The sequence below is a fragment of the Brassica rapa genome, chromosome A08 (genome assembly GCF_000309985.2).
Source record: "Brassica rapa cultivar Chiifu-401-42 chromosome A08, CAAS_Brap_v3.01, whole genome shotgun sequence".
NCBI classification, from domain to species: domain Eukaryota; kingdom Viridiplantae; phylum Streptophyta; class Magnoliopsida; order Brassicales; family Brassicaceae; genus Brassica; species Brassica rapa.
Window position 1 is genome coordinate 17,512,973 of NC_024802.2, and position 25,764 is coordinate 17,538,736.

The 25,764-nt window shown below is 32.3% G+C and overlaps 4 protein-coding genes, 1 long non-coding RNA gene and 5 other non-coding genes across 11 annotated transcripts; 7 read left to right on the top strand and 3 right to left on the bottom strand.

The window, feature by feature from the left end:
- Positions 1-2,433: 2,433 nt before the first annotated feature.
- On the bottom strand, positions 2,434-9,309 carry LOC117127471. The gene is made up of 2 exons (XR_004450529.1): positions 7,876-9,309; positions 2,434-6,668 (listed from the first exon to the last, which is right to left on the bottom strand). It is a non-coding gene; the product is annotated as an uncharacterized LOC117127471 (long non-coding RNA).
- A 1,519-nt stretch (positions 9,310-10,828) lies between these two features.
- On the top strand, positions 10,829-15,401 carry LOC103835577. The gene has a single exon (XM_033277968.1). The coding sequence runs from the start codon at positions 14,705-14,707 to the stop codon at positions 15,125-15,127; it is 423 nt and encodes a 140-aa protein (XP_033133859.1). The 5' UTR covers positions 10,829-14,704; the 3' UTR covers positions 15,128-15,401.
- A 4,358-nt stretch (positions 15,402-19,759) lies between these two features.
- LOC103835267 lies at positions 19,760-21,725 on the top strand. 2 transcript variants are annotated; one of them, XM_033277966.1, is made up of 4 exons: positions 19,760-20,106; positions 20,309-20,802; positions 20,885-20,980; positions 21,467-21,725. In XM_033277966.1, exons 1-3 carry the CDS (start codon positions 20,007-20,009, stop codon positions 20,972-20,974), a joined length of 684 nt encoding a protein of 227 aa, XP_033133857.1. In that variant the 5' UTR covers positions 19,760-20,006; the 3' UTR covers positions 20,975-20,980; positions 21,467-21,725. The 2 variants fall into 2 exon arrangements, with proteins under 2 accessions (XP_033133857.1, XP_009109658.1); XM_009111410.3 differs by having other exon boundaries at positions 19,767-20,106; positions 21,457-21,700.
- A 21-nt stretch (positions 21,726-21,746) lies between these two features.
- Positions 21,747-22,934, bottom strand: LOC103835268 (membrane protein PM19L). Its single transcript, XM_009111411.3, has 4 exons — positions 22,568-22,934; positions 22,260-22,479; positions 22,121-22,166; positions 21,747-22,031 (listed from the first exon to the last, which is right to left on the bottom strand). Exons 1-4 carry the CDS (start codon positions 22,692-22,694, stop codon positions 21,945-21,947), a joined length of 480 nt encoding a protein of 159 aa, XP_009109659.1. The 5' UTR covers positions 22,695-22,934; the 3' UTR covers positions 21,747-21,944.
- Positions 22,935-23,118: 184 nt separating this feature from the next.
- LOC103835269 (auxin-responsive protein SAUR64-like) lies at positions 23,119-24,371 on the bottom strand. Its single transcript, XM_009111412.3, has one exon. The coding sequence runs from the start codon at positions 23,621-23,623 to the stop codon at positions 23,195-23,197; it is 429 nt and encodes a 142-aa protein (XP_009109660.1). The 5' UTR covers positions 23,624-24,371; the 3' UTR covers positions 23,119-23,194.
- LOC117127601 lies at positions 24,328-24,398 on the top strand. The gene has a single exon (XR_004450621.1). It is a non-coding gene; the product is annotated as a small nucleolar RNA U31b (small nucleolar RNA).
- Positions 24,399-24,491: 93 nt separating this feature from the next.
- On the top strand, positions 24,492-24,580 carry LOC117127600. The gene has a single exon (XR_004450620.1). It is a non-coding gene; the product is annotated as a small nucleolar RNA U31b (small nucleolar RNA).
- Positions 24,581-24,828: 248 nt separating this feature from the next.
- LOC117127563 lies at positions 24,829-24,917 on the top strand. The gene has a single exon (XR_004450583.1). It is a non-coding gene; the product is annotated as a small nucleolar RNA Z196/R39/R59 family (small nucleolar RNA).
- Positions 24,918-25,201: 284 nt separating this feature from the next.
- Positions 25,202-25,286, top strand: LOC117127604. Its single transcript, XR_004450624.1, has one exon. It is a non-coding gene; the product is annotated as a small nucleolar RNA snoR4a (small nucleolar RNA).
- Positions 25,287-25,485: 199 nt separating this feature from the next.
- Positions 25,486-25,574, top strand: LOC117127565. The gene has a single exon (XR_004450585.1). It is a non-coding gene; the product is annotated as a small nucleolar RNA Z196/R39/R59 family (small nucleolar RNA).
- Positions 25,575-25,764: the final 190 nt, after the last annotated feature.

Sequence of the window (25,764 nt, forward strand, 5' to 3'; positions counted from 1 at the left end):
TTTAATTAACGCTACGAATAACTATGTTTACTTACAAGTGGCGTTCATGATCTATGTCACGATGTACTAGCGCCCAAATTGATTAAGATTAATTGGTTCTTTTTTTTTGGGCAACAAGATTAATTGGTTCTTAATGCCATTTTTGTTTAGTTTGTTGAAACTGCAATAAATGAAAGTTAGTTGGGGGGAGTTTAGTTGTAGGGCAACCAGACCAAAAAAGTCAAATAATTGGGTTACTGAGGAACGTGCTCTTGCTTGAAAATCTATCAAGACGTTGACGGTCTCCATGATTATCTGAAAATATATTTGTTTTAATTCGCTAATTTTATAGTTTGTGATGTTTGATGAATTTATTTCAATTTATCTCTTTTGTCTTTAAAAAAAATTGTCCATTGTATGACAGCTATACGACAGAGATCATTAAATAATTGACAAATTATTTGGGTTAATTGACATCATAGGACTGCTACATATAAGTAAATACTCTCTGTTTCTTAATGTTACATATTCTAGTTTTTTTACACATTTTAATAAAACACATTAAATTTGCATAATTTTCTGTGTTTATTTTTCTTCCATAATTTTAAGCCAATAAAAATTCAGTAAGTACAATTAAATTTTTTGAAATTTGCAATTAGTTAATAAAATATGTCTTGAAAATATAAAAAATGGATCTTTTTAAAATAATTATTTTTCGTAGAATATGTAATATTAATGAACAGAGAGAGTAATATATAACTCGTTGACCCAAAAAAAAAAAAATAGCTCGTGTTATATTAATGGTATATGATCGATAACATCAAATTTTGAGACGAAATGAAGCAAACTATACAAATTTGCTTGCTTTACCCTCACTTTAAAGAAATATCGAAAAAATGATTGGGATGACATTTTTGATCCCAAAATGTTGGTTTTGTAATAAATCGTTGGCAGTCATCATATATCATTTCAAAATTGATTTTCTGATAAAATTAGAGGCCGTAGTGCTCTGTCGGGACATTGTTGTATTTATTTTGTTTTAAACAAAAACATGTACATTTATAGACTTGACTTGACAATATGAATATTACAAGTGCAAGAAACTACTAGTAACGTTTCAGTATATGGCAACGAAGTTTATAGAAAAATCGTACGTCCTAATCAACCACAACTAGATTGCAAAGAGATTGAAAAGTATGAAATTAATACAGATATGATCCTCGTCGATGACACCTTTTATCTAACTTAATTTTCAGCTACTAATTTTAGCAGTCAAAGCTGAAATCTCTCTTTCGATCATTAATACTAAATGGCTACTTTCGAGATTTTGAGAATTTTATAAAAAACATTTAAAAGAAAATTTGAGGCTATACAATTTAGGAATACTGCTTTTAAATGTTAAAAATCTAAAACCAATGTTTCATTTGGTTGTCAACAATCCATCTTTACATATATTTGTTTATGTTTTTTTTGTAACACAAATTTTCATTCAAATTAAATCTCTAATGTCTGGACAAAAATTACAATGGATCCAGCCAATAGGGTTTGCTTATGAATTCAGAAGAAGAAAAAACAAGGCTTGCTTAGCGAGAGTGTTGGCCTCCCACTTAAATAATAAAACCAACATATATGTGCATAACTCTCTGCAGTAGTTAGTAATGTAAGCATGGCTGAAGGCAAGTTCATAATTCTATCTAGAGTGATAACCTTGCTTATTAGTTATTACTTGTTACACATCAAATGTTAACAAGGGTATCCAATCTAATAAATTATTCTATTCATACACTATTGGTTCACTCAACTCATATATCCTTGAGCTTGAACTCGAGTTATGATTTGTTTGGCATATTGGAAATTGGTTGATTTAACTGTAAAGCTTGAACCATCCTGACCGACCTGGCATACTAAGTTCTACGATGCAGTTGGGTCAGTTTAGGTTAGGCTTCCTTTAATGGGCCAATTCTTTTTAAATTCATGTATTTATTTGTCAAACAATGAATACAGTTACAAATTTACAATTGTAGATTATTTTTTTTTTTTGATAAATACAATTGTAGAAGATTTTCACGACTATGAAACATTTTCTCCGTTTATACGGGAAATCTCATGGGCTCGAAACTTACAATGAGAACACTCTTTCGTCAAACGTTGGACTCAAAATCATTAACGAGCACACATGTTAACAATATGTTTCTTGTGTTCTTATTGTTGAAAAAAATATAAAAAAGTTTTACACTTACGCATTGGTGGTTTAGTGCTTGGAGTATGTTTTATTGACACCTAGTCCGATTTTTGCTAGGAAGGATGCTTTACGCTATATAATTAGTATTAGCGCCGGTTAGTCTCAGGTTCATAGAAATTATTTGGGCCGAAGACGTAGATACTTTCTGGTTAACAAAAAAACACCACAAAAGTTATATAATATTCCTTTTCTAACACAACTCATATTATATCTTTAAAAATAATGACTTAAATTTTATATTTATTTCCCTTTCTACTGATAGGATGAAATTTAGAATAATACAAGAATGGTATACTATTAACTTTGTTTGGTAAAAATACATATATATATATATATATACACCATGAACTTAACAGTCTGTATTATTTTTAACAACAACGAAAATAACTAATACTTCTGGATTTGTGAAATAAGCTTTAGCCGAGCAAAGTAGGGATTGGGCGAGGACGTCTGGTTTAAAAGAAACAGTCCCAAAATATACTCTGATCATGTGGATTTTTCACCTAGAGAGGCTGCCAACAAGATCAAGGCTTAAATTCAGATGACCACTGATTATTGTTTGTGTTTCAAGCATAAAGAATTAAGGGAATACTTCATCCTAACTTGCTAATTGAGAGGCTGCATGCAGCCAGAGCACCAACATTCTCCGAAAGTTAGTGGCTCAATGAAGTGTGTTTAATATCCGGAAGGTCAGGAAACAAATGAACAATGTTCTTCACAGTCAACAATCATCCGTCCGCCGATCATTTTAAACTGCATCGAACAGAGAATTACGCAACATAATCTCATCAAGGAAATATAGAAGACACTACCTTTTATTTCTTTTTGCCAAGATATCTGAATACTATTAGACTGTGCTATTTTATAAACATTTAGCATTTTCTTTTTAGTGATTTTTACATTTTTAGAAAATAAAAATAAATAAAAAAGAAATCAAGAAAGTGTAGATTTAAATATATTGTCATCATAAAAAGAACCAAACAATAAGTACTTATGTTAGCATATGTTTTCCAGATCATCTGTTATTGTACTCCCTCCGTTTTTTAATATAAGTCATTTTAGAATTGTGCACACAAATTAAGAAAGTCATTAATTTTTTACATTTTCTAAACAAAAACATCATTAATTATTTACCAAACCACAAATCAACCAATAATAAAATAGAAGGTATATTATCATTGGTCATATAACATTAACTGTTAATAAATATTACATAAAAAACCAAAAACGTCATGTAATTTAGAACATAAAAATTTCCCTAAAACAACTTATATTAAAAGACGGAGGGAGTATTATTTAGGAAAAATATTTCCTAGCTATATGAAGTTTACTATAATATGGTGGAAACTATCAATGTATGAGAATGTGTCAACAACTACACGAAGTTTATGTTAATACATATCACATGTACAAAGTAAATAATAATATGGTGGCAACATCATAATCGAGTTTAATTGATTTTAAGCTAAGTTAATTGGGTCAATCCGTAATTTATTAAACTTAATAAATTTAATGATTTATTATGTTTAATAAACTTAATTGATTTTGTTAATAAACTTAATAATTTATTAAACTTACTTAATAATTTATTAAACTTACTTAATAAACTTAATAACTTTATTAAGCTTATTTAAATTAATAAATTTATTAAACTTAATAAACTTAATCATTTATTAATAAACTTAATCATTTACTAAACTTAATAATTTATTAAGTTTAATAAATTATTAAGTTTAAGTTTATTAAGTTTAATAAATTATTAATTTTATTAAGTTAAAGTTTATTAAATTACTAAATTTATTAATAAATCAATTAAGTTTATTAAACTTAATAAAATATTAAGTTTAGTAAATTACGGATTGATCCCATTAACATAGCTTAAAATCAATTAAATCCGATTGTGATGTTGCCACCGTGTTATTATTTACTTCATACATGTGACATATATTAACATAAACTTCGTGTAGTTGTTGACGCATTCTAGTAAACTTCGTTTTCACCATATTATAGTAAACTTTGGGTAGCTGAAAACTTTTTTCCTATTATTTAATGCATATGTTGCTTAAATATAAGATTCCAAAACCCTATAAGAATAAACATCAATCATTGGATAGTTCCTTAAACTTACGTAATTTTTGTTGGCCACAAACTTAAGAACTTATTAAATTTAACAATTTCGTGTTTACATTGCCATTTACTTTCACGTACGTCTCGCGGTTTGCGGCCAGCACAACATTGACTCTACATTTATCTATACTGTACATATTGGCATACATATATGCCTTTGGAAATACGCACACGTATGTGAGCATACTAATAGAAAACTTCAATTCATCTTATCTAATTTGTGAATTGAAGACTTATTGAACCCAACTATTTTATTGTTTATTCTCTACATAATTAAAGCCCATCTAAAAAAAGTATATAAATGCATGCTTATGAGCTTATCTGACTATATATAAATTTATGTGATAGCCTAAAAGGTCTCCATAGTGTATACCTTTCAAAGGAAAATAAAAATATGGCAAAATCGATTCCTGACTGATTGATCATCTGGAATCCTCTCTTTCTCGGAACTTTATAGATGACATTGAAGTCGTTTTCACCATCTGTGAGGCGTATATAAAAACCTCGCATTTAACAAAAGAGAAAATGTAATGGCTACAAACTTTATAGAATATTCGTTTATAATACGTATTCTGGTTATTATTCTTTAGCTTCAAGCTCGATAGAGACAAATCCACACGTCTACGCGCGTGTTACAAAATCTGGTTATACAATTTAAAATTATATACTTTCTATGTTTCAGTTTTATATTATTTTTATTGCAGATAAAGTTTCCATTATTTTAGATCAAATTAATATTATATGAAATTTGTTACCAGTTATATAATATTACCTTTTTATTGGTTGAATTAGTTTTGTCTAAGGATATATTTATATAATCAAAATAAATTGTTTAAAATTTACACATTCTTAATCTTTGTGCATTAAACTTAAACTTCATCTAAAAAAAGAAAAGAACGAGTGTTGGTTGAGATCCGTTGAGATTATCAGCAAAATATATTTTAAACACATATGCTTAGTTCAAAATAGTCAATAATCACCATCCCCATCACTATCACGATCACCATCACCATCACCATCGCCGGATTCACAAAAAGGAGATCTATGACATACCGTTACTCTAGAAAGTATTTTTTGAGAAGACAAAAGTTGCCATTTGACCCCCAAAAACAATGCCACGTAACAAGAAGACAATTACAGTCATCGAGAGTCCCGTCAATCGAAGCATACAACTCCGAGATCCGTCTCTGTTCGAGATGAGGTAATCATAACACGTGTTTGGTTCACAAACTCATCACACTTCAAGATAGATCTGAAAAGTGGGCCCTTGAAGGTTTTCATTGACGCGGCCTAGATTGCCGTAATTGCACACAACAGTCGCACACTTCCTATGCCCAAAACTCTCTTGTCATTTTAGGATATATTTTGTCTTATTCGTATTCCATTCATAATGTAAAAATATAGAAAAGAGAGTTGGAATGGTGACTGTGTACGGCACGCAGAGCACCCGCAATAGTATTATTCAAAAAGAATCTTTAGAAAAAGTGTATTTTGATTTTTTAAATATTATTATTTTTTTTTATTTTTTAGATAAAAATAAATAAATATCAACCAATCGCGGGTCGCCACATGTTATCAGGACCCGCAAATAGTGCAAGGATTCACTAAGAAAGAATACTTATTTAGGAATTTTAAGGATTGAATTCTTAGATTTTGGTGGGGTCCACCGATTATTTAATTATTTTTTTCCTAAGGACTCTCTCTTAATGATTCCAATTGCGGGTGCTCTAACCATTTACGTATCATATATGATAATTTTTTTTTTTTTTGAAGAACCATATATGATAATTTTTGTAGCCATTTTTTTTGTAACATATCAAAATTTTCCTCTTATGTCTTTCATATCCATCAAATTTTATTTGTTATTGTGCATACAAACTGAATCATATCAAATAATCTACTTTTTTTCTCTAAAAAAAATTCGTTATTTAAATTTAATACAAATACTCCTTAAACAAATAAGTTTAGTATGCACTTCCATTTTTCTAATTTACATACTATCATCTCAGTATTATGGTGACTATCATTGAAATGCAGTGTTTGACTAGGACCAAGATAATTTTAATCAATTTTCATTTTTCCTTAATATTTTGTCAGAGTTCAAGAATATTTTTTTTTGTGAAAAGGCTTTCACTACGGTTAAAGTTAAACAGAATAATTCTATTCCCCTTAAATATATATGGTTATCCAAAAAGAAGAATATTCATGATTCATGAACCCAAGAAACTGAAATAAGTTGACCAACTGATATTGGTAGGTAACTGATTATGGTTGTGTGTCTCTTGCTTCACTGGAAAAGAACAAGTAAGCCTTAGAGCATCTCTAATGTATTATCCCATTTTTTACTGCAAAATGGTGCAACACCAAAATGGAGTAAGGTTTTATTCCAATGTATTACTTCATTTTCTACTCCAAAAAAATATTTCTTAAATGATTTCATTTTTATTTTATTGATAATTGCAAATAAAATCTTATACTTATAAAAATTTACCAATTAACCCCAACTATTTAATGTTTACGATAAATAATTAAAATATAAATTATTTGAATAAAATATTTATTATTAAAAAGTACAAGAAATCATTAAAAAAGACAACATATATGTGGGTTCAACAATGAACATTAGAATATTTTTCCCACAAATGATCAACTAATGTATTTCATAATGAAAAATGAGCTTCTTTATCTTTGATATTCCTAAATCGAGCAAGAAAATTTTGAAATCAGACATTTTCATCTTCTGCAATTTCGATATTCGGAGGTGGAGCTTCTCTTCCAAGTTCAATTGGTGCATCGAGTTCACGCACATCTTCAATTATCATATTATGTAAAATTATACATGTAGTCATAATGTCATGTAACACATTTTTTTTCCAAAAAGCAGATCCGGAACGGATTTTCCAGATTATTAAATTACTTATTTTATGTTATTTTTATTTTTATTTTTATTATTTATGTTTTCTGTTATTTTATGCATTTATTTAAAATTATTAAATAATCATTTGTGGAATATACTATTTTCATGTTATTATATCATTTTAAATATTATTTAAGTAAAAAAATAAAAACATTAAAGATTCAAATGACCATTTTATAAATAAAAAAAGTTCAACTCCAAAATGGAGTAATGGGTAAGGGCATCTCCATCCCAACTCCATTTTTTTTCTCTAAAATGGAGTAAAAGTGGATATGAAGTAAGGAATGCTCCAACCCAACTCCATATCTCACTCTATAATAAAATTTACTCCATAAATGGAGTAGTTTATTTTTTGTTTGTTCATCACTCCATAATGGAGTAGAAAATGGAGTAGGATTGGAGTAATTTTACTCCATTTTCACTTTTACTCCATTTTGAAGGAAAAATGGAGTTTTACATTGGAAATGCTCTAAGATTACTCCATAAATGAAGTAACTCTAACCATTACTCCATTTTGGAGTTGAAAATGGAGTGGAGTTGGAGAAAATTTTACTCCATAATGATGTTTGGAGTTGAAAATGGAGTAGGGTTGGAGATGCCCTTAGAGAACCTCCAATTAGGGATGGGCACAAGCCGGGTACTTGGTATTTTTGATGTACTTGGTACTCGATTTGGTTTATACGAGTAGTAAAAAAAATTAATTGTACTTGGTTTGCTAAAAACGAATACTTACAATTTCAAGTATTTGCTAAAAATTGATGGACTTGCAAGTTGATTAACTTGTTTTATTACTTGTTACTTGTAAATAATTTGTAAATTTTTAATAATTATTTGTAATTTTTTTTTGCTAATTCGCCGAAATTCAAAACTAAGTAAGTATATTATGCATACAGAATATTTCATTTTTTCCTATATTTTAGTCAATTCAAGAAATATTATATCTAAAAAATAAAAAAACGTCAAGATATATCACATATGTTTGATTAACTTATGAAAATAGAAATATAAACAAGTTATTTTACTATGATTTAAAAATGTAAATTTGTTCATCAACAAAAACGAGTAACAAGCCAAACAACGCCAAGTAGTTACTTTGATTTGAATATTTGATACTTGTCTTGTACTTGCGAGTAATTTAAATAGATTACTTGATACTCGACTTGGTCAAACCGAATATTCAACTTTACGAGTCAAGTATCGATCAAGTAGCGAATACGAGCCAAGTAACGAGTAATTGTGCCCATCCCTACCTCTAATGGTAGTATTAAGAAGAGTTTTTAGCATTTAAAGAAAAACAAAAAAAAAATTAAATTAAGAAAAAGAATGAACAAAAAAATTTAGTTATGAGTTTTAGAAAATTATAAGATACTAAAAAGATGCATGTCATTAGAGCATTCCAATGGTAGTATTAAGAAGAGTTTTTAGCATTTAAAGAAAAACAAAAAAAAATTAAATTAAGAGAAAGAATGAACAAAAATATTTAGTTATGAGGTTTTAGAAAATTATAGGATACTAAAAAGATGCATGTCATTCAAATAGATGATTAACTAGTTTAAAAAAATAAAACATAAATAAATAATTTTAATATTAATTTTTTTTGTTTAGAAATATTCATGGTTTCTAATTATTGGAGGTGTTCTTAGCTTTTCATCCCGTAACAAACTTTCTTTCTTATCAATCTATAGCTCTGCTTTGACTTATGGATACTTCCAAAAGTATATCCACTTTCTTTTGCTTTGGTAATTAGGTCGTTATTGCTTATTAGATGTTTTGTTTTGAAGGACTTCCTCATAGTCTTATCTTCTTCAGTTACATGTATCCAGGGGCGAATCCAGGATGTATAATGACTGGGTGCACTCTTTATAATAAAATAGAAACATGTCAAAAGGTAGAATCGAACCTTGGTTGTTACGGGTGCACACCAACATTTTACCATCTGTTCTAGCTGAAATTTTATGTTTCTTTACACGAAAATTACATTATCAATTAATATTGCGGGTGCACAGGCCCCCATAGTGGGTAACCTGGCTTCGCCCCTGCATGTATCTATCTAACTATGCTTACTCGTATATTTGCACTATATATATATATATATATATATACAACTAGATTACATGCACCTTGTGCGGATTAATGTATTTTAATTTAAGTGTTAATTTTTTATTTAAATATAAATTATTAATTTGATATAGATTTAAAGTTAGTATCTTAAGAGGTAACTGATTCATTATATATTATGTGGTATAGTGAATGATGGTAAAGTTACTTAGAATAAATGAATATACTTGAAATAACTTTGATGATAATATACCAACAAAATGTTTATCGAAAGAAACCCTCAAAATTAAATTAAACATAATTGTGAAACACGTTATCATTTTATATTATTTAATATTTTAATCTTAGTTTTTCTTGTTTCTTTATGTTTTTTAAAAAATTAATGTGTTTTTATTGAGAAATTGTTAGAAATACCACAATTTAAGTACCACTTATCAAAAATACCACCAATAAATAAATATACTAACATTTGGATTTAAATTTTAGTGATTATTGTTTAGAATTTAGTATTAAGGGGTTGGGGTTGGGTTTATAAGTCTTCTATAAATGTTTAAAAAAAATTAGCTTAATGTTATTTTATCAAAAATTTAGGTGTTTATGAAAATAGTCATTCATCAATGGTAAATTTGAAAAGTGGTATCAAACTTGTGGTTGAATTGAAATTTCCCCTTTTTTATTTTGTTCGTTTGTATATTATTTATTTTTTGGTTTTAATATACTGTTGTGATTTGCAAGATCAAAAAATAATTTAATATTCGCCAAGTATAAATGAAAGTTAGTTTAATTTAGATAGGAATACAATTATTTAATATTCAGATTATAAAATATTCAGCATAAGTATAAATTTGATATTTTACAAAATATATATTTCAATGATCTTTTAATTTCAAAAAGTATATCACTTATCACATTAATCGGAATATAAAATTTAACGTTCATAAAATCCATTTATGTCATAAATAAGTAATTATAACTTAGTTACAAATCTTTTTTTTGGTAAAATGTTAAGATATTATTACCAATTTTTAATTTTTGACAGAAGTACAAAGGAAACAAGAAACAGATCAAAGGAAAAACAACTAAACAAAGACTCTCCCTAGACTAGATTGGGCCGACACAACAAGCAGAACAACTAACCACCGGCCTCACCAAGTCGGAGCAGGCCACTTGCCGCAGAAGGAGAAACCACAGTGAAACCGAGAGACAGAACCCGGTAGAAATTGGCTTGCCCGATAATCCGCTCTTTATGATAAGGTTTCACTAAAAACAGCTCGTGGACGACTTTCTAAGCTGCAGCCGAGATGGTCAGACAGTAAAACCTGCGACCAAGCACCTGAAAAAGCCAAGGTCAAGCAACTGATAGACAAGTATCCAAGAATGACACAAGTTGTGGACCTGCACAACCCGAAGACCACCCCTACACCTTATTAGAAAAAGACAGGCTGCGAAGAGGCACCATCCAATCCAGCTCCAGAACCTGCAAGAGAGAAGAACAATGTTCTACCGGATCACACCACCGACAAATCTGGTACAGGGATGAACAAAGTCCAAACAAGTCTCCATCGCCGAAAAGAAGAGGCAGATGACACACTGACACTTCAAATCGGCGCCTTGCCCCAGTGACAGAGAACCTGCCGCCGGTCTCTGTTGCGTTTCATCGGGAAAGCATCGGAGTACTCGTCAAAGATGAAACGGCCAGTGGACTGAAGAAATTCAAGACCCCATAACAAGAGGCAGAGCAGGATGGACACAATGGGATGGGACACGACAACAAAGAGAGAGCAACCGCCATACCCGAAGAGTGAGAGAGACTTAGATGACAATCCATGAAAATTGCAAGAAATTGCAGAAGTGGAGTCACAAAAGCTCGACAACCACCCAGTCATCGGTCCTCCATGCACGAAGCGATAGAATAAACTACCACCTCCCTTGAGACAAGAACGAGCCTCCATTCAGTGTAAGACACCAAGAAAGGGAAAGAGGAAAGTCGGGACTCCTCTCCATGACGAATAACACTTCGCTAGATAACTTACCGAACTGGAGGACAGAAGAGAGATGTCGACAAACCCACCTGCCATCAACACGGAAATCTTTGAAAGGACCGAGAAGGAGAAAACCTAGATCCACCAAACCTTTCACCTGAAAATCCGACTCCGGTTACAAAGCTTCTTTTGTGATGAGATCTTTGAGAGCCGAAAATCATCACAAAGAGTGATTTTAATTATTTTATTGGAGTTTATTTTAAGACGTGAAATATTAGTTCTATATTATGTGGTATAGACAGTCAATGGTGGCAAAACTAATCGGAACAATAAAATTCTATTAAAATAATTTCGATCGTAAGTTACCAAGTGAATGTTCATCAACATAAGCATAATCTTGAAAAATATAATTGATCAACACCAAATCATATAATTAATACAAACAAATAAAAAATATTATACAGTACTAAGAACACCAATTTCATTGAAACAAATTTTGTATATTTCCATGTATTTTCAAATTTCAACAGCTTAACATTATTTTTGTAATAATCTTTAATCGGTTCAATATTTTTAATAAGAACCAAAGAAACTGGCTATGATATGAACCACCAAAATCACAAGGAGAAGTTGGCTATAATATAAACCATTAATATCATAAAGTAAACAAGGTAAATTTTTGTTTCAAAAAAAGAGAGTAAATTTTAGTATGATATTATTGCTAAATTTGTTAATATCTATTTATTATATATTCTCTCAAAAATCATGAAAAATATAAATATTAAGATATTATTATATTATTAAAATTAATTATTCATCGTAAAATTAGAGAGAAGATGTCAAATCAGTATTATATTATTAAAATTAATGATTAATTCTAAAATAGTGGAGAAGTTGACAAATCATAAATATTAAGATATAATGATATTATTAAAATTGATTATTCATCCTAAAATTATGGAGAAATTTACAAATCAGCAAAATAAATTTTGAAATAATAGTATAGATAGATAGATTCTTTCTAAACCAAGGATTCTATTTCAAAACATGAAAAGAACGACCGGAGTCGTTGTTAAACTTTTGTGGAGACATCACTAAGATTTTTTTTGTTTGCTAAATTGTAAATATTGTTTCAAAAATGAACTGTTAAGGTTCACAAGATTTGATAAGCAAACGGTAAGACCTCTAGAACGTACTTCCATGGCAATAAGGTAATAAGGTGTTCTTAACTTACTAATCCTTCGAATCAGGTGTTGTTAACTTGAATGATAGATAGTATTGGCCATTGGGAGTATTTCTAAATTATTAATTGGCCATGTAGTGTAGACAGTTGTGCATTATGTATATTCTAAAAATATAATCTGAAGGCTTGGAAGAAACTAAAAACATTTCAAAGGATTGACGCTATGGTATTTATTATTTTTTATAAAACTAATTTATTATTTTGTAGTGTAAAATATTAGTACTAAATTGGAAAAAAAAACGAAATACAAAAATATGAAACAATACGTGGGCCACAAGAAACGGAGACTGGTTTGTCAGAACACGCAGACACCTAGCTTCCTTTTTCAGTAAAACACTGCAAAAGTATAATTCCAAGTTTCCATCTATACTAATATTTTCTATTCCTGATTGTTATTGATTAGTTTTTCTTAATTTATTTATGATTGGCCTGTGTACCTACTACTTAACTATTCATGTATATTTGTACCGAAATTAAATCAGTCTTCTTTTTGTCAACATTTCAAAAATTGAATCAGTCTTGTTATTGTATTTTGTTAATAGGATGGTTTTTTAATTTGGCCTTATTTAAAAATAGAAGTAGTGTTTTAATTTTTAAGTACAAGTATAAACCATTTTTTGTGTCGTCGATTTCTTGAACTACATGAAATTTTAAATAAGTTTTGATTCATTCAACAAGAAACATCGAGGAAAATGAGTGACTATTGATTAATGAAATATATTGGAAATGTAAAAGAAATGTTTCAATTTGACTCGAACGTTCGGGCTATGGACTTGCGAAAATCTCAGTCTTACATGAGTTGTAGTCTTGTAGACTATTTTTAGGAAATGAAAATTCTTTACCAAATTATTTTCAGATCTTAAAATCATGGGAAAATCATCCTCTTTTTATTTGAAACGTATTGCAAATTAACTTTATTTCTAATAAATCTATCACAGAAGTGAATTATATTGGACCCTTGGTAAATCTCAAATTAGTTAAATTTATTCAGACCTCTTAAATCAATGAACCTGTATAGAAAAATAAAAATGTGCACATTATGTTGCCAAAAAATGATTTTCTAAGTTCTTTTTGTCAGCAATTAAGTTTATTTAATTATATATAGTTAATTGAGAAATTGCACCCAATAACTCAACAAAAAACCAAAATTAACAAACTAACCAAATCACCTTCTCTTTCTTCTTTTCTTTTCCTATATCTCTCTACCTTCTCTCTAAAAAACTAAATTTGATTTTTGTTGTGGTTATTTCACAAATAACCCCTAGTTAATTTTCACGGTTTTGCATTAATCCATTTTTTTAACAAATGACTATCTAAAAAGAGAAATGTTATAATTATTTACCTAAATTTTCATATACGATTTTTTTACAAAAGGTATGTATACTATATATGGGTTTATCCGGACCAATGTTACGCGCATCCGGAATACCATGGGATCTTCGTAAAGTTGATCGTTATGAGTCTTACGATGAATTTGAATGTGAAATTCAGAGGCAAAAACAAGGAGATTCATTAACTCGTTATTTAGTACGACTTAGCGAAATGACAGAATCCATCAAAATTATTCAACAGGTTCTGGAAAGACTTCCGGGGGGATCCCTATGAAAATTTAGATTATATTGTTATTTCCAGCAAAAGACTACTAAATAGAATCAAATAAAAGAATATGATCGTATTATCAACAAAAAGAGTATCCAATGACTATGAGCTAAATTAAAATCCTAGGGAAAAGATTTTGTCAAGTGAAATAATCAGGGAAAAATAAAGAAGGATTCAATCCAATAAGAGTTCTCGATCTACATTTATACACATACATTACTTACAGATAAGATAAAATTCTATTTCGAAGTCATAAAATGATTTTAAAATAATAATTTATAAAGAAATGTCAAACACATATACAAACAGTGTATAGATATAGAAAGTAAAGCGGGGTCCGCACTCAATGCCATTATGATGACATCATCAGATAAGACACAAAGAGAAGACTTGAGTACTCTCTACGTTTCCTCTCTTCTTCCTCTATATAAACCCTTTTCTTCTCGTCTCCTCTTCTTACTGTTCTCTAATCTAAATCTAATTTCACCTTTCCTACAATTACAAAACCTAAAACATTTTTCTTATTACACAACCTAAAAGTCCCTAAGTTTCTGATAATGTCGGAAGAGTTCGACGAATCTGAGATCATTTTCTCCGACAGCTTCTTCCCGATTCGCCGCCGTGAGGACGTGATCGAGAAAGAGAACCGTCCGGTTAATTTCCGAGAAAACTCCGAAACCAAAATGAGAAACACATCGAGGCTGAGTAAAACGACGCCGTTGCCTTCTTCACCAGCGGCTTTCTCATCATCGTCGCTTCCGGTGAATATTCCGGGAAGGAAGTATTCTTCTGAGGATGAGGAATATTCGGAAGACGGAGGAAGGAGAATGGTTCCGCCGCATCTGATCGTTGGACGGAGGATCGAAAGCGGTCAAATGGCGTTTTCCGTTTGTACAGGTCAGGGAAGGACTCTTAAAGGCCGAGATCTGAGCCGGGTTCGTAATTCGGTTCTCAGGTTAACCGGTTTTTTGGAGGCTTGAATACGGACCGGTTTTTGATTGATTAAAAGATTCGTCTTCCAATTTTTTTTTTTTAGCGGAAGAAATTCAGTTGTCTGATATTGTTGTTAGTTTAGTCACTTGAACGAATGTCAAAAGGAAAATGTCAAAAAGAACATTTATTTCTCTGTTTATTTATTTGAATTGTTAGTTTTGATTTCTCTCAAATGTAACCGGAAAATAATTGAAGTTACTTTTTTTTTTTATCAATTTCGGATTACTTATGATTATAATGTTGCAAAAATATTTGAAACCATTGTTCATCAACAGTTGATTTTAGTCATTTAAAAGAATCGATAAAACTGGAAGAATACAAAAAAAATTAGCATGATCCATATGTAAAATGACATGCACAAATAAAGTAATCTAAATTCTTTTTATTGAAAACAAAGAAAGATTTTACGCTGATGAAATTGATTTGTTGTGTAAATATAATAAATTAAATTTACGAATGTATTATGAAGATCTATGCAAAATCGGAATATTTCCACCAATGAAAGTGAGGACAAAAGACGAACAGAACCAGCTGTTTGGTTCTGAATGATTGTGAGCGAGAGATGTCACATTTCTTGCCGGTGACATCAACGCGAGACATATGCATATGTTATGCATCATATTTCCTAAACGTAAATACTTAATGCATTACTATTTTTTCAACTCTATTACAAATTTATAATATATTTGTGAAAGAAAATAAACGACCAACTAAAATTCAAAAAACACGTGTTAAGAGCAACGTGGTCAAAGATTAACCAAAAAATGACATGGTCAAATAAATTACCTAGTTCTATCTTCTGTTCTTTTAACCCAGTTAAAAAAGTGGAATGGAAATCAATTAGTCAAACCTATCATATCTATTTAAAAAGCATATGGGATATTTATAATTAAAATCCGGCGTAGTCAAACTCTTAGCAGCCATCCCTTTGGAATATGAGCGTCTCATGGATATACTTTAACATGATTATAAGCCGACGGCACATGCATCTAACAATGTTCTTATCCATTAACTTTTTACTAACTGGATTGTTTAATGTACAGACAATACTAGTATTTTTAACAGTCAAACTTGTTTTTCACATTCGAAATGCGATAATATTATTATATGTGGCTGTCATACTTTAACGTTCAATGTATAAACGACCTAGAAGGTTTTATGCAATCATATATTGATCCGAATTTTTTTTTTAATTTGACTCCCAATATATATTTGTTTGCTTTGTATTTGAAGATTTAACCACAATGTAATTTGCATATCAAACCAAGATCATATATATTCATATTTGTCATTCATCCAAAAAAATTGTTTATGCTTAAGTCGACCAACAACGAAATGACTACTTCAACATGGTTTGATCAATAAGTTACATGGATTTTGGGAAGTTATGTTGAGCATGTAAATTTGTAATCTTGAAAGTGGAAACCAGTCATTATAAATCATTAAGTTAAACATGTTAAAAATGAAAGGGTATAAAAATTATGGATCCAAAGTCTTAACAGTTTACCATAGAAATGACAGAAAATATAAGTGAGATGACGTGGAAGTACAACTGGACCACGTGTGTGGTGGGAACAGCAGAAACTTCGAGTGGGATGATCAAAAGCGTCAGAATCTGATTGAACTCATACAGATTGATATGTTTCATTGCATTCACGTGCATACCTTTCTAGCCACAAATCTTCCCCCGATTTAGCTTGTCTTTTTCTCAATAACTCTACTGAAAGGTTTTATGGTTTGGCCTCAAGTTTACATTCTCTTACATTTATTGCAGACTATTGCTTTTGGGCCTATGCAACTTTCAGTTATGGAAATGCTTTTCTGTTGAAAGTTGTGTTCGCCAACTTGTGTAAACAGTCTATGGACAAGAATAATCCACAGTGAAAAGCTATGGGATATTGGGATACAATACAACAGCAATATAATGCGCGACCGATAAGTGTTGTTTCGGCAACAAAAGCCTTTGTTTCTGATAAAATCTATCACATTTTTTTCCAAAAGAGGTGGTTAACTTGTTGGCCAAAAAACAAAAGAGGTGGTTAAAGTACAAAAACTAGCTCACAAGCGCCTTGACTTTGTTGCACTGCTTTATTTATTACCAAATTTGCTGAAGTCCAGTTTATAAGATAAATCTCTTTTGAGATTATTGCATCAATCACCAGAAATTATTGAAGACAAAGTAAAACGTTGAGAGAACAAAATGTTCACCCTTTAAACGCACAATTATTTGTGGATATCTTAGAGAGGTACATGCAGTCTGCTAGCACGAGAACCAGACCCTGAATATCTGAAAGATGATATAGCTGACAAAAATATTCCAACAGACTCTGCAACTTTGCTAGCACAAGCACTCTCACTCTATAGACACTTAGAGAGATCAGAGCTTGTGCTACGACTTATGAGAACTAAAATTTGGTTCTTCTAGTTTTTTATCAAGCTGTAAACCGTGGATTCATTTATTTTCCGTCTCTAAGGAACATCCACATCTGTTGAGTTATACTCAGGAGTGCTTGGAGACGCCTCTGTTTGGGTCAGAGACATTGATGATATTGTCAGATGCTTAAATTTTCTTTCTGGCTCAAGAGATGCAAAGTCTTTCAGACGTCAGGTGAAGAACATCGGCAGTATCAACAGCTATCTAGAGTTTTGAAGATATATAGGCCGTACTTGATCAAGAAATATTTTACTCAGTACCAGTGAACCAAGCAAGTTCCAAATGTAATTAACTGTTAAAGATGTACAGAAATGCTTGGTGAGAAGGTTTCTGTAGACCGGCATATTAATATCTGTAGTCGATAAAAATGTACACATGTACACAGTTTTCTAATACAAAAAAACAAAATTGAAAATATGTTTTCAATTTTGATTTTTTAAAACAAAATTCTTAAATATCACCAATATTATAGGTAATAAAAGTTTTGTTTTATAAGTTAAACTGTTTACTATTTAAATTTTAGTATCGCCATATTTTAATAAAATTCTAAAATCATCTGAACTAATTTTTTTGAATAGCAACATATTTGTATATAACTAAACAAGCATCAAACAAACAGCGCTAAAATTTAGGTAAAATGTTTGAAACGATAAACTAAGAACAACAAAATTTAAGAATTTTTACAATCATTTCAAATCTAAAAACCACTAACAAATGTGGAACGTTGACAAAAAAAAAAAACAAATGTGGAACAAAAATAAAATAGTTTATAAAGGATTTGTTTTTTTGTTTCGTTCCAAAAATAAAATATGTGAGATTGTTTAAAAGAAATGTTGTAACTAATAAATGTCTTATTGGATCCCACGGAAAGATGAATTTCAAATAAACCGTGCACTATTTAGCTCTGCCTACTCAAAACTTTTTTATCATTCCAGTTTGGCCTATGAGTAGATTCTAAGGTAGTAAATATTAACTGCAGTACATAATTAAAAACGTTAATATTTATGTACTGCAGTTAATATTTACTGCTCGGTTAATATCATTCCAGTTTGGCCTATTTAGCACTACATGCTCGGTGTTTAACGTTTTTAATTATGTACTGCAGTTAAAAAACGTTAAAAACGTTAAAGTACCGTGGAGATTATCGCAGTAAATATTCTTAGCTAAATATTTATGTACTGCAGTTAAAAACGTTAAAAACGTTAAAGTACCGTGGAGATTATCGCCGTTCGTGTTGTTAAATTACGGAGACTGATTAGTTATATTCATGATAAAAAAATAAAAAAAATCCATGAATATTTAGTTTTTTGTGTATAGAAATGAATAAAAATGGAAACGAAAAAGAGACTCTCTCTCCTCTCCTAGTGAGAGAATTTCTCTCTATTCCTCTGGCCTTCTTATCAATCCTTTATCTTTCAGAAGGTTCAGAGTTGATTTGAGAGTGAGAGGTTGTCGTTTTTGTTTACCGGTTTCGGTACTTCCGACCGGTTTTCGTCTCCGGCGGTTGATCAGTTCCTCCGATGACCGTCCGGCTTTTGTTTCCGGGAAGCGACGGCTTTCAAAGCGCCGACTTCGCCGGCTTCTGTCTCCGGGAGACGATGTCTTACTTAGAATCGTTCTCGCCGGCACCGATCGATCTGCGATTCAGTTCTTCGTTGTCCGACTGCCTCTCGCTCTATTCTTCCGACGACTCTTCTCCCCAATTGATTTGGTTTTTCATCTTCAAGCTTATATTTATCTTTAAAGATGCCGGATCTTCTCATGCAAGATAGTCGGATTGAAGGATCGATTGTAGACGTCGATGTTCTTTTCCGAATCGTAGATCTCCCAGTTTTGGCTCTTCGGTTCGAGCCCTTGTGAAGATTGGTTCTTCCGTGGTTCGTCTTCGCCGTCGGCGGAGTTCCGTCGCCTCCTCTGGTTCCGGTGGAAGGAAGTGGTTCCTCGTCTTGATCCGTGTTCATTGATCGCCGGGCGATCGGACACGTGGAAGATGACGTGCCGTGGCTTGCTTCCTCGATGGTTTACCCTTCGTGTTTTGGGCCTTGTGTTGGGCCTTCATCTCTCTCGTAGTTGGGCATGTTTTGCCCTTTTGTTTTTGTTTCATGTTGGGCTTTGCCCCTTTGGACTCAGTTCCATTAATAAAATTTCCAGTGAAAAAAAAAAAAAAAAAATGGAAACGGTGTCATGATGATTGAATAATAAAAGAGTTAATTAAGGAATGTTGAATAAATAAAACAAATAAATAAAAATGGGTGTATCTCCTTATCTCTTTCTTCAACGGGAGATTCTGCTTTTCCCAACGTAGAGACAAAAAGGAGAACGCAGTCCACACACACACCACAGTGAATCCAGAGAGAGAGAGAGAGAGAAACAAACTCATCGAACAATTTTGATTTCAAAATTCAAAATCCTCCCACTGTTTCCGATCCATCATGCCGCCTGGTGCTAAGAAGAGGAAGGCGTTGAAGAAGAAGCAGCAGCAGCAGCAGCAGCAAGCGATTGGAACAAGTACGAACGGCGATAATCTCCACGGTACTTTTTCTCCCTCTCCCGCTCGTTTAGGGATTCATCGTTGCTAGGTCGATAGAAATGGATTCTAGTATATAGAGATTTGTTCGATCTCGTATTAACTGGTTGTTTCGAGCTAAGATTGGTAGAAGAATGCTTTGTTGGACTGATGCTGAAGAATTAAGCAAGAATCGCTTTTGTTTGTTCATTTGAATAAACATCTCAGGAGGAAATGAGGAACATGGAAGCCAACAAGATGATAGGGAGAGTGATGGCAACTTGAGCTCCCCTGGCTCTCAAGGAAATGAAGAATTTGGTGGGATGAAAGATCCGTCTGCTGCTATGGTGAAGGACACTGCTAAAGAGATAACAGAGGCTACTCAGGGACTAGAACCAAACAATGGAAATGGTATTGCACTTGACAAGAAAACTATTGTGGAGAAGAGTGGAAATGTTATTGCAGTTGAAAGAGGAACGGATGAAGTGGAGAAATCACCCATTTCCTCTTGTGTTAAGGAGACAGCTCCCGTTGTCGATTCTGTCTCCAAAGTGGTGATTTCTGAAGAGAGTGAGCATGCTGAGACCTCGAATTTGGTCAAACACAAGTCTGGTGCTGGTGAAAATGGTAAGGTGGCTACTCTTCCAGGGTCTGCTTCTGGAACTAGCAAAATGGTAGAGAGTGTAAGAGAATCTGAAGTTCCATCATCCCCTGAGGAAAAGGTAGCATCTTTTTTCTTTCTTTGCATCATGTACATTTCAACTCTTCTCCTTTCAGTTGGCTGAATCTCCTGTCTCTATGCAGCGTCTTTTGTTGCCTGGTCCACCAGCCGTCCGTACTTCGTGGTTGAGTTGCTGCGGTTTGTTTGATGCGATGACAGGATCTGACAGATAAGCACAGGTTAGATGATATTCTGTGGCCTAAGATGTGTACTCTTACCGTAATGATGTCCTTGGATTCTTTAATATTTAACGGAAACTACTTCACTTAGTCTTCTAACCATCTCAATGGTCTAGTAAGAGGGTTCATGGAGTTATAATCTATGGATTGTTAGCGGCGCTTAAGTAGATTGTTAACACCGAGAGACTTCGGTTGAGCTATAACTAGATTATAGTCTCAGCAGAAATCTGAATTTCGTATTGTGTCCTTGTCTTTCCCATCATTTTGTTTTCAGAAACTTGGATTGCGTCTATATGATAAAATACGAAACCTCAAGTTTAGTTTCTGCATTTTCTTGTTTGCATCTTTTTGGTAGCTATTAGCAACTTGGATCAGATTCTTGTAGTTACTCTCCTTCGCAGATTAAATCTTTCTTGTTGTTCTTGTGTGAATCGTTAACATGTTAAACCCGTCTCATTAACATGTCTTCTGTGCAGTGTGCTGCAGACCAGCAGGAGTGAGATGAAGGTGGACGCACATGGCAGTCAAAGCTCAAAAACAAGAGAAAAAACAGGATTCACGGTCGGTACACTCTTCTCTGTACATCATCTTTGATAGATAATAATGTGTGCGGCTTTTAGCAATATACAAACAAGACCAACATGGTTAAATTTTCATTTTCTTTCTTTGAAATACATTCTTCATTTGTTCATTAAAAGATTTTAGATTCGTGAGACTACATATAGCTCTAGTTTTTTCTTATCAATTACCATAGTTATCATTTATCTTCTCAAAGTTTGATTTTATTCCATGAACACAAAGTGACACAAACACAAAACAAGATCTGATCCTTTTGTACACAAAGAATACATGAATTAACTTAAGCTTCCTATAAAATATAAATCACACACAAACAAACACTCAACACACCCAATCCCTGGTTTCGGGATGATTGACTTGAAAAGTAGAAACACCCCATGATTCCTTAAGCAGGTCTCCTCACGCCGTGAACAGCGGCGATGTAAAGAAGCTGTGTGACTGAGAGTATGATCAAGAACGCCTCCATGGTTCTCTACAGGAAAGGAGAGGAACATGAAGTCAATAATTGTGGGTTTTCAAAATTGAATATTATAATAAGATTTGGGAATAGAGAATTCTCACCAGTCTTGCATTTCGCACGTGAAGCTCGATTTCTTTCCAGGCGAAACTGTTGATGAAAGAATGATTAGTCTTACAATCAATGTCCCAAAACATGATGTTTTTGCTTTGAAATGAAAGAGGCTATTATAGTTATACTTACCCCATGGCAAGAACTGTGAGGGTCCAGGCAATAGTTGCAGCTGCTGCAGCAGCCGGTAAGCTTCCCGCGGTCCAAGAACGAATATGGCTAAGGCCTGAGATTGTGGAAGCCGCACCAACAACACCCGCCAGCAACGCGAACACCACAAAGAATCCTGTGGCTGCGTTTCCCATGGGAAAATAAATTGGGGAGAAATGTGCTGGTAGCTTCAGATCAGGGCCTGCTCAAATTTGATTTCAAAAGAACCGAAATGTTATAACAACCCAATCCTAACTGGAGATGAGTCTCAATTTTGATGGTGTTCTTACCAATTTCGAACCCGTGGTCGATGGCTCGGTTCATGGCCCATCCTCCAATCCCAAGAACAATCACATACATGCAGAAGTTGAGCACCAGAAGTAGAGAAGCAACAGGTTTCATTTGCTCACCCGCCATTTCGCCTTTTGTAAAACTATAAAACCGGGTGAAGAGAGAAGAAAGACAAATGAGGAAACTTAAGTTTGTTGTTATGTTTGGGAACGAGACATACTTTATATACTAACTCGCATTGTTCTTTATTTGTTAAGGCTGTTGGTATGAAAGAAGGTTCATTAGAGAGTTGTAAAGTTGATAGCTTGAAGGTTAAGGCAGGTTTTATAAAACCCAAGATTCTTGGCTTTGCTCTTTGTACTTGTAGAAAGTATTGTCCAATTTTCAAGAGTTTTTTTTTAAGATGTTCTTACAGATGAGAAAAGCTAGATACTTTGGCAGTTTAATGTCTCCTTATTATTTGCTTTTTATCCAGTTGGGACATGGTACTTATTCTTAAACATTTCTCAATGAAATTACTGAATCTTTGCGTTGGTACGTTAATGTAAAATATCCAAATAACATCTTAGTTAGCACAAAAAAAAAATCTGAATCTTTACAAAAATCTATGTTTCTCTTTGAAAACTCTAAAATACAAACAATTGTTGATTATTACTCTGTTCTTGTTGTTTCAAAGAACATTGTAAAGAACACCTAGCACTAGAGATTGACATTAGCAGGGCTTTTTCTGTGTCTCCATCCATTCTTCTTTCGACCAGTTTGATTAAATAGTCCATGAAAACCGAATCGAATGGCAAAGTGATTGGTCCACCGGCCGGGAGGCCGAACTCTTCTTCAGATATCTTCAAGAGCTCTTGAAAAACAGAGTTGCTAAGGTAACTTAATGGAAAAGCAAAGCGTGTTTTATCTGCTGTGTAAACAACAAAACATCCCTTCTCTGTAGCGGTCGAGCTAGTAGCAGCGTTTGATCTTTGAAACGAGATCCTTTTCCTGTGAAGGGCTGCTCTCTGTTGCCATTTCTTGGCCATCTTCATGAGCTTCTTTGTGTTAATCATTATTTTCAGGAAAAAATACTTTTGTTTTGAAAGGAAATAAAAAATAGATTTGTAACTTCTTGTGGAACTCTCTGAATGCAAGTTATAAATTAATTAAGAATGAAATAAGCTTGTTGCATTATATATAAGGAGAAACTGCTAGAGTTTAGATGAAACTAACATAAGGCATCCAAACCAGACATAAACACATGCTTCTGTTTTTTCTTTGTCTGAAGGGGATCCAAGTTAGTAATCAACCATATCTGTTAATCAACTTGTGGTTTAAACATCTGGTGAGAAGACACCATGTGGGCATGAATCTTGTATGAAGATATATATGTAACAATATTAAGATACAAAGACATGTGCAACTAAATGAAAGATGTAGAACTTGTAGGTCCTTTAAATGCTCTCTGATGAACTAAAAACCTTTATAGAAAATTTATGGTGAGAAACTGAGAATACATGACCTTGTGGGTAATGCATATTTCCACAAAATAATTATAAGAAACATTAAGATACAAACACATGTGCAAATGAAAAAAAACATTTAGAAATGGTTAAGTCCCATTTGACCAAAAAAAGTCCTTGGATGTAAAAAAAAATGATACAAAAAGAGAAAGATAGCATAACCATGTGAATTTTAGAAAACCGATTAAATCAAAACAAACCGAATTGATCTCTGTCTCGATTGATTGATTGATTGATTATCTAATGCTTTCAACGAAAGTGATGATAAGGAATTGTCGCCCCAGTCTTACTTAAAACATGGTGATTGACTACTTCTGTCTGATTCTCAAAGGTTTCATCTTTTATTGTTAGCTAGTTAGTTCTGTAGCTAGATGTATTTTGTGGGATCTTCTGTGTTTTGATTCGTTTGGTTTTTGAAGAAAGTGATGATAGAGAATTGTCGCCCCAGTCTTATTTGCATCCATCGCGATGGATGTAATATGGTGATTGACTATTGTTGTCTGATTCTCAAATTTCAAAAGATGTTTTCTTTTAATGTTCCTTGTCTGATCGATATATTCACTGATATAATTGTGGTTTTATCTCGTAAAGATCTGTTTTTTTTTTGTGTGGGGACTATGAGGAATGAGGATTATTATTACCATACGTCTGCAAATCTGAACCAAAGTGTTGATTCATAGACATGCACTACCATCTGACCTCTTTCCAAAGATTTCTTGTTTTTGTGGTTTTCAATCTTTTTTTTTTCTCTCTAATGCAATCAATGATGAATAAAATCGTCCATATTTAATGATAATTCAGTGATTATTAAACACTAGATCACCATCTTTCGGCTGAGATTGCAGTTTTTAATTAAATCTTTTAATTTAGCTATGTTGTTGGTAATAGATTGCCTAATGGTATCTGATGTCCAAACTTAAAAAAAGTAGTTGGACATTTCGTTTTTCATAGGCAGAAAGTTAATGAACAGGCCTTTGCGACACTGCTAGCTTATCAACATAAGCTAGCTGTTACTTTTTATCCTGTTTATATCCTATTCACCTCTGTTTTTTTTTTGTTTTGTGTATGGTTCTTTTACAGTGTCATGAGTTTTGTTTTACCCAAGTGGCTTCTTGTGGTGTTGTGTATGGATATGATGAAATGGCATAATGTTTTGTGACACCCAGTCTGATCTGCATATGCAGAGTGATTGACTTGCCTTGTTCTCTGATCCAAATTTAATGATAAAATTTTGTTTTTTCTCTTTGAAATGATCTTTTCTTTTTGTTGAAATCAGAGGAATGAGGATTATATTTCATACGTCTGCAAATCTGAATTACAGTGTTGATTCATCGACATGCTTTACCATCTGTCCTCTTCCTAGCGGTTTTCTTGTTTTTATTCTGTTTTCAATCTGTTGTGTTTTTGTTCTCTGCAATCAATGATGAAAAATTTGTCCATATCCAATGATAATCCCATGATTATTAAATCAATAGATCACCATCTTTCGACTGAGATTGCAGATTACTCTTAATTATCTGATTTCCTTTGCCATATTGTGTCTTCTTTCATAAGCCCCCTGTTACTTCACTCCCTGGTCATATCAATCTATGGCTTTTTATTGTTCATGTGCAGGGTCTTTGGATTGTTCTGATGAGGTGGTCTCTTGGACAGGAAGTGGCTTTTCCTTTGGACTTGCTCACAATTGGTTA

Coding starts and splice junctions, on each gene's coding strand:
- LOC103835267 (XM_033277966.1), top strand. CDS start 20,007: ATGCCGCCTGGTGCTAAGAAGAGGAAGGCGTTGAAGAAGAAGCAGCAG. Junction 20,107..20,308: donor GAACGGCGATAATCTCCACG/GTACTTTTTCTC, acceptor TAAACATCTCAG/GAGGAAATGAGGAACATGGA. Junction 20,803..20,884: donor CATCATCCCCTGAGGAAAAG/GTAGCATCTTTT, acceptor GTCTCTATGCAG/CGTCTTTTGTTGCCTGGTCC.
- LOC103835577 (XM_033277968.1), top strand. CDS start 14,705: ATGTCGGAAGAGTTCGACGAATCTGAGATCATTTTCTCCGACAGCTTC.
- LOC103835268 (XM_009111411.3), bottom strand. CDS start 22,694: ATGGCGGGTGAGCAAATGAAACCTGTTGCTTCTCTACTTCTGGTGCTC. Junction 22,167..22,259: donor CTCACAGTTCTTGCCATGGG/GTAAGTATAACT, acceptor TTTCATCAACAG/TTTCGCCTGGAAAGAAATCG. Junction 22,032..22,120: donor ACGTGCGAAATGCAAGACTG/GTGAGAATTCTC, acceptor CCTTTCCTGTAG/AGAACCATGGAGGCGTTCTT.
- LOC103835269 (XM_009111412.3), bottom strand. CDS start 23,623: ATGATTAACACAAAGAAGCTCATGAAGATGGCCAAGAAATGGCAACAG.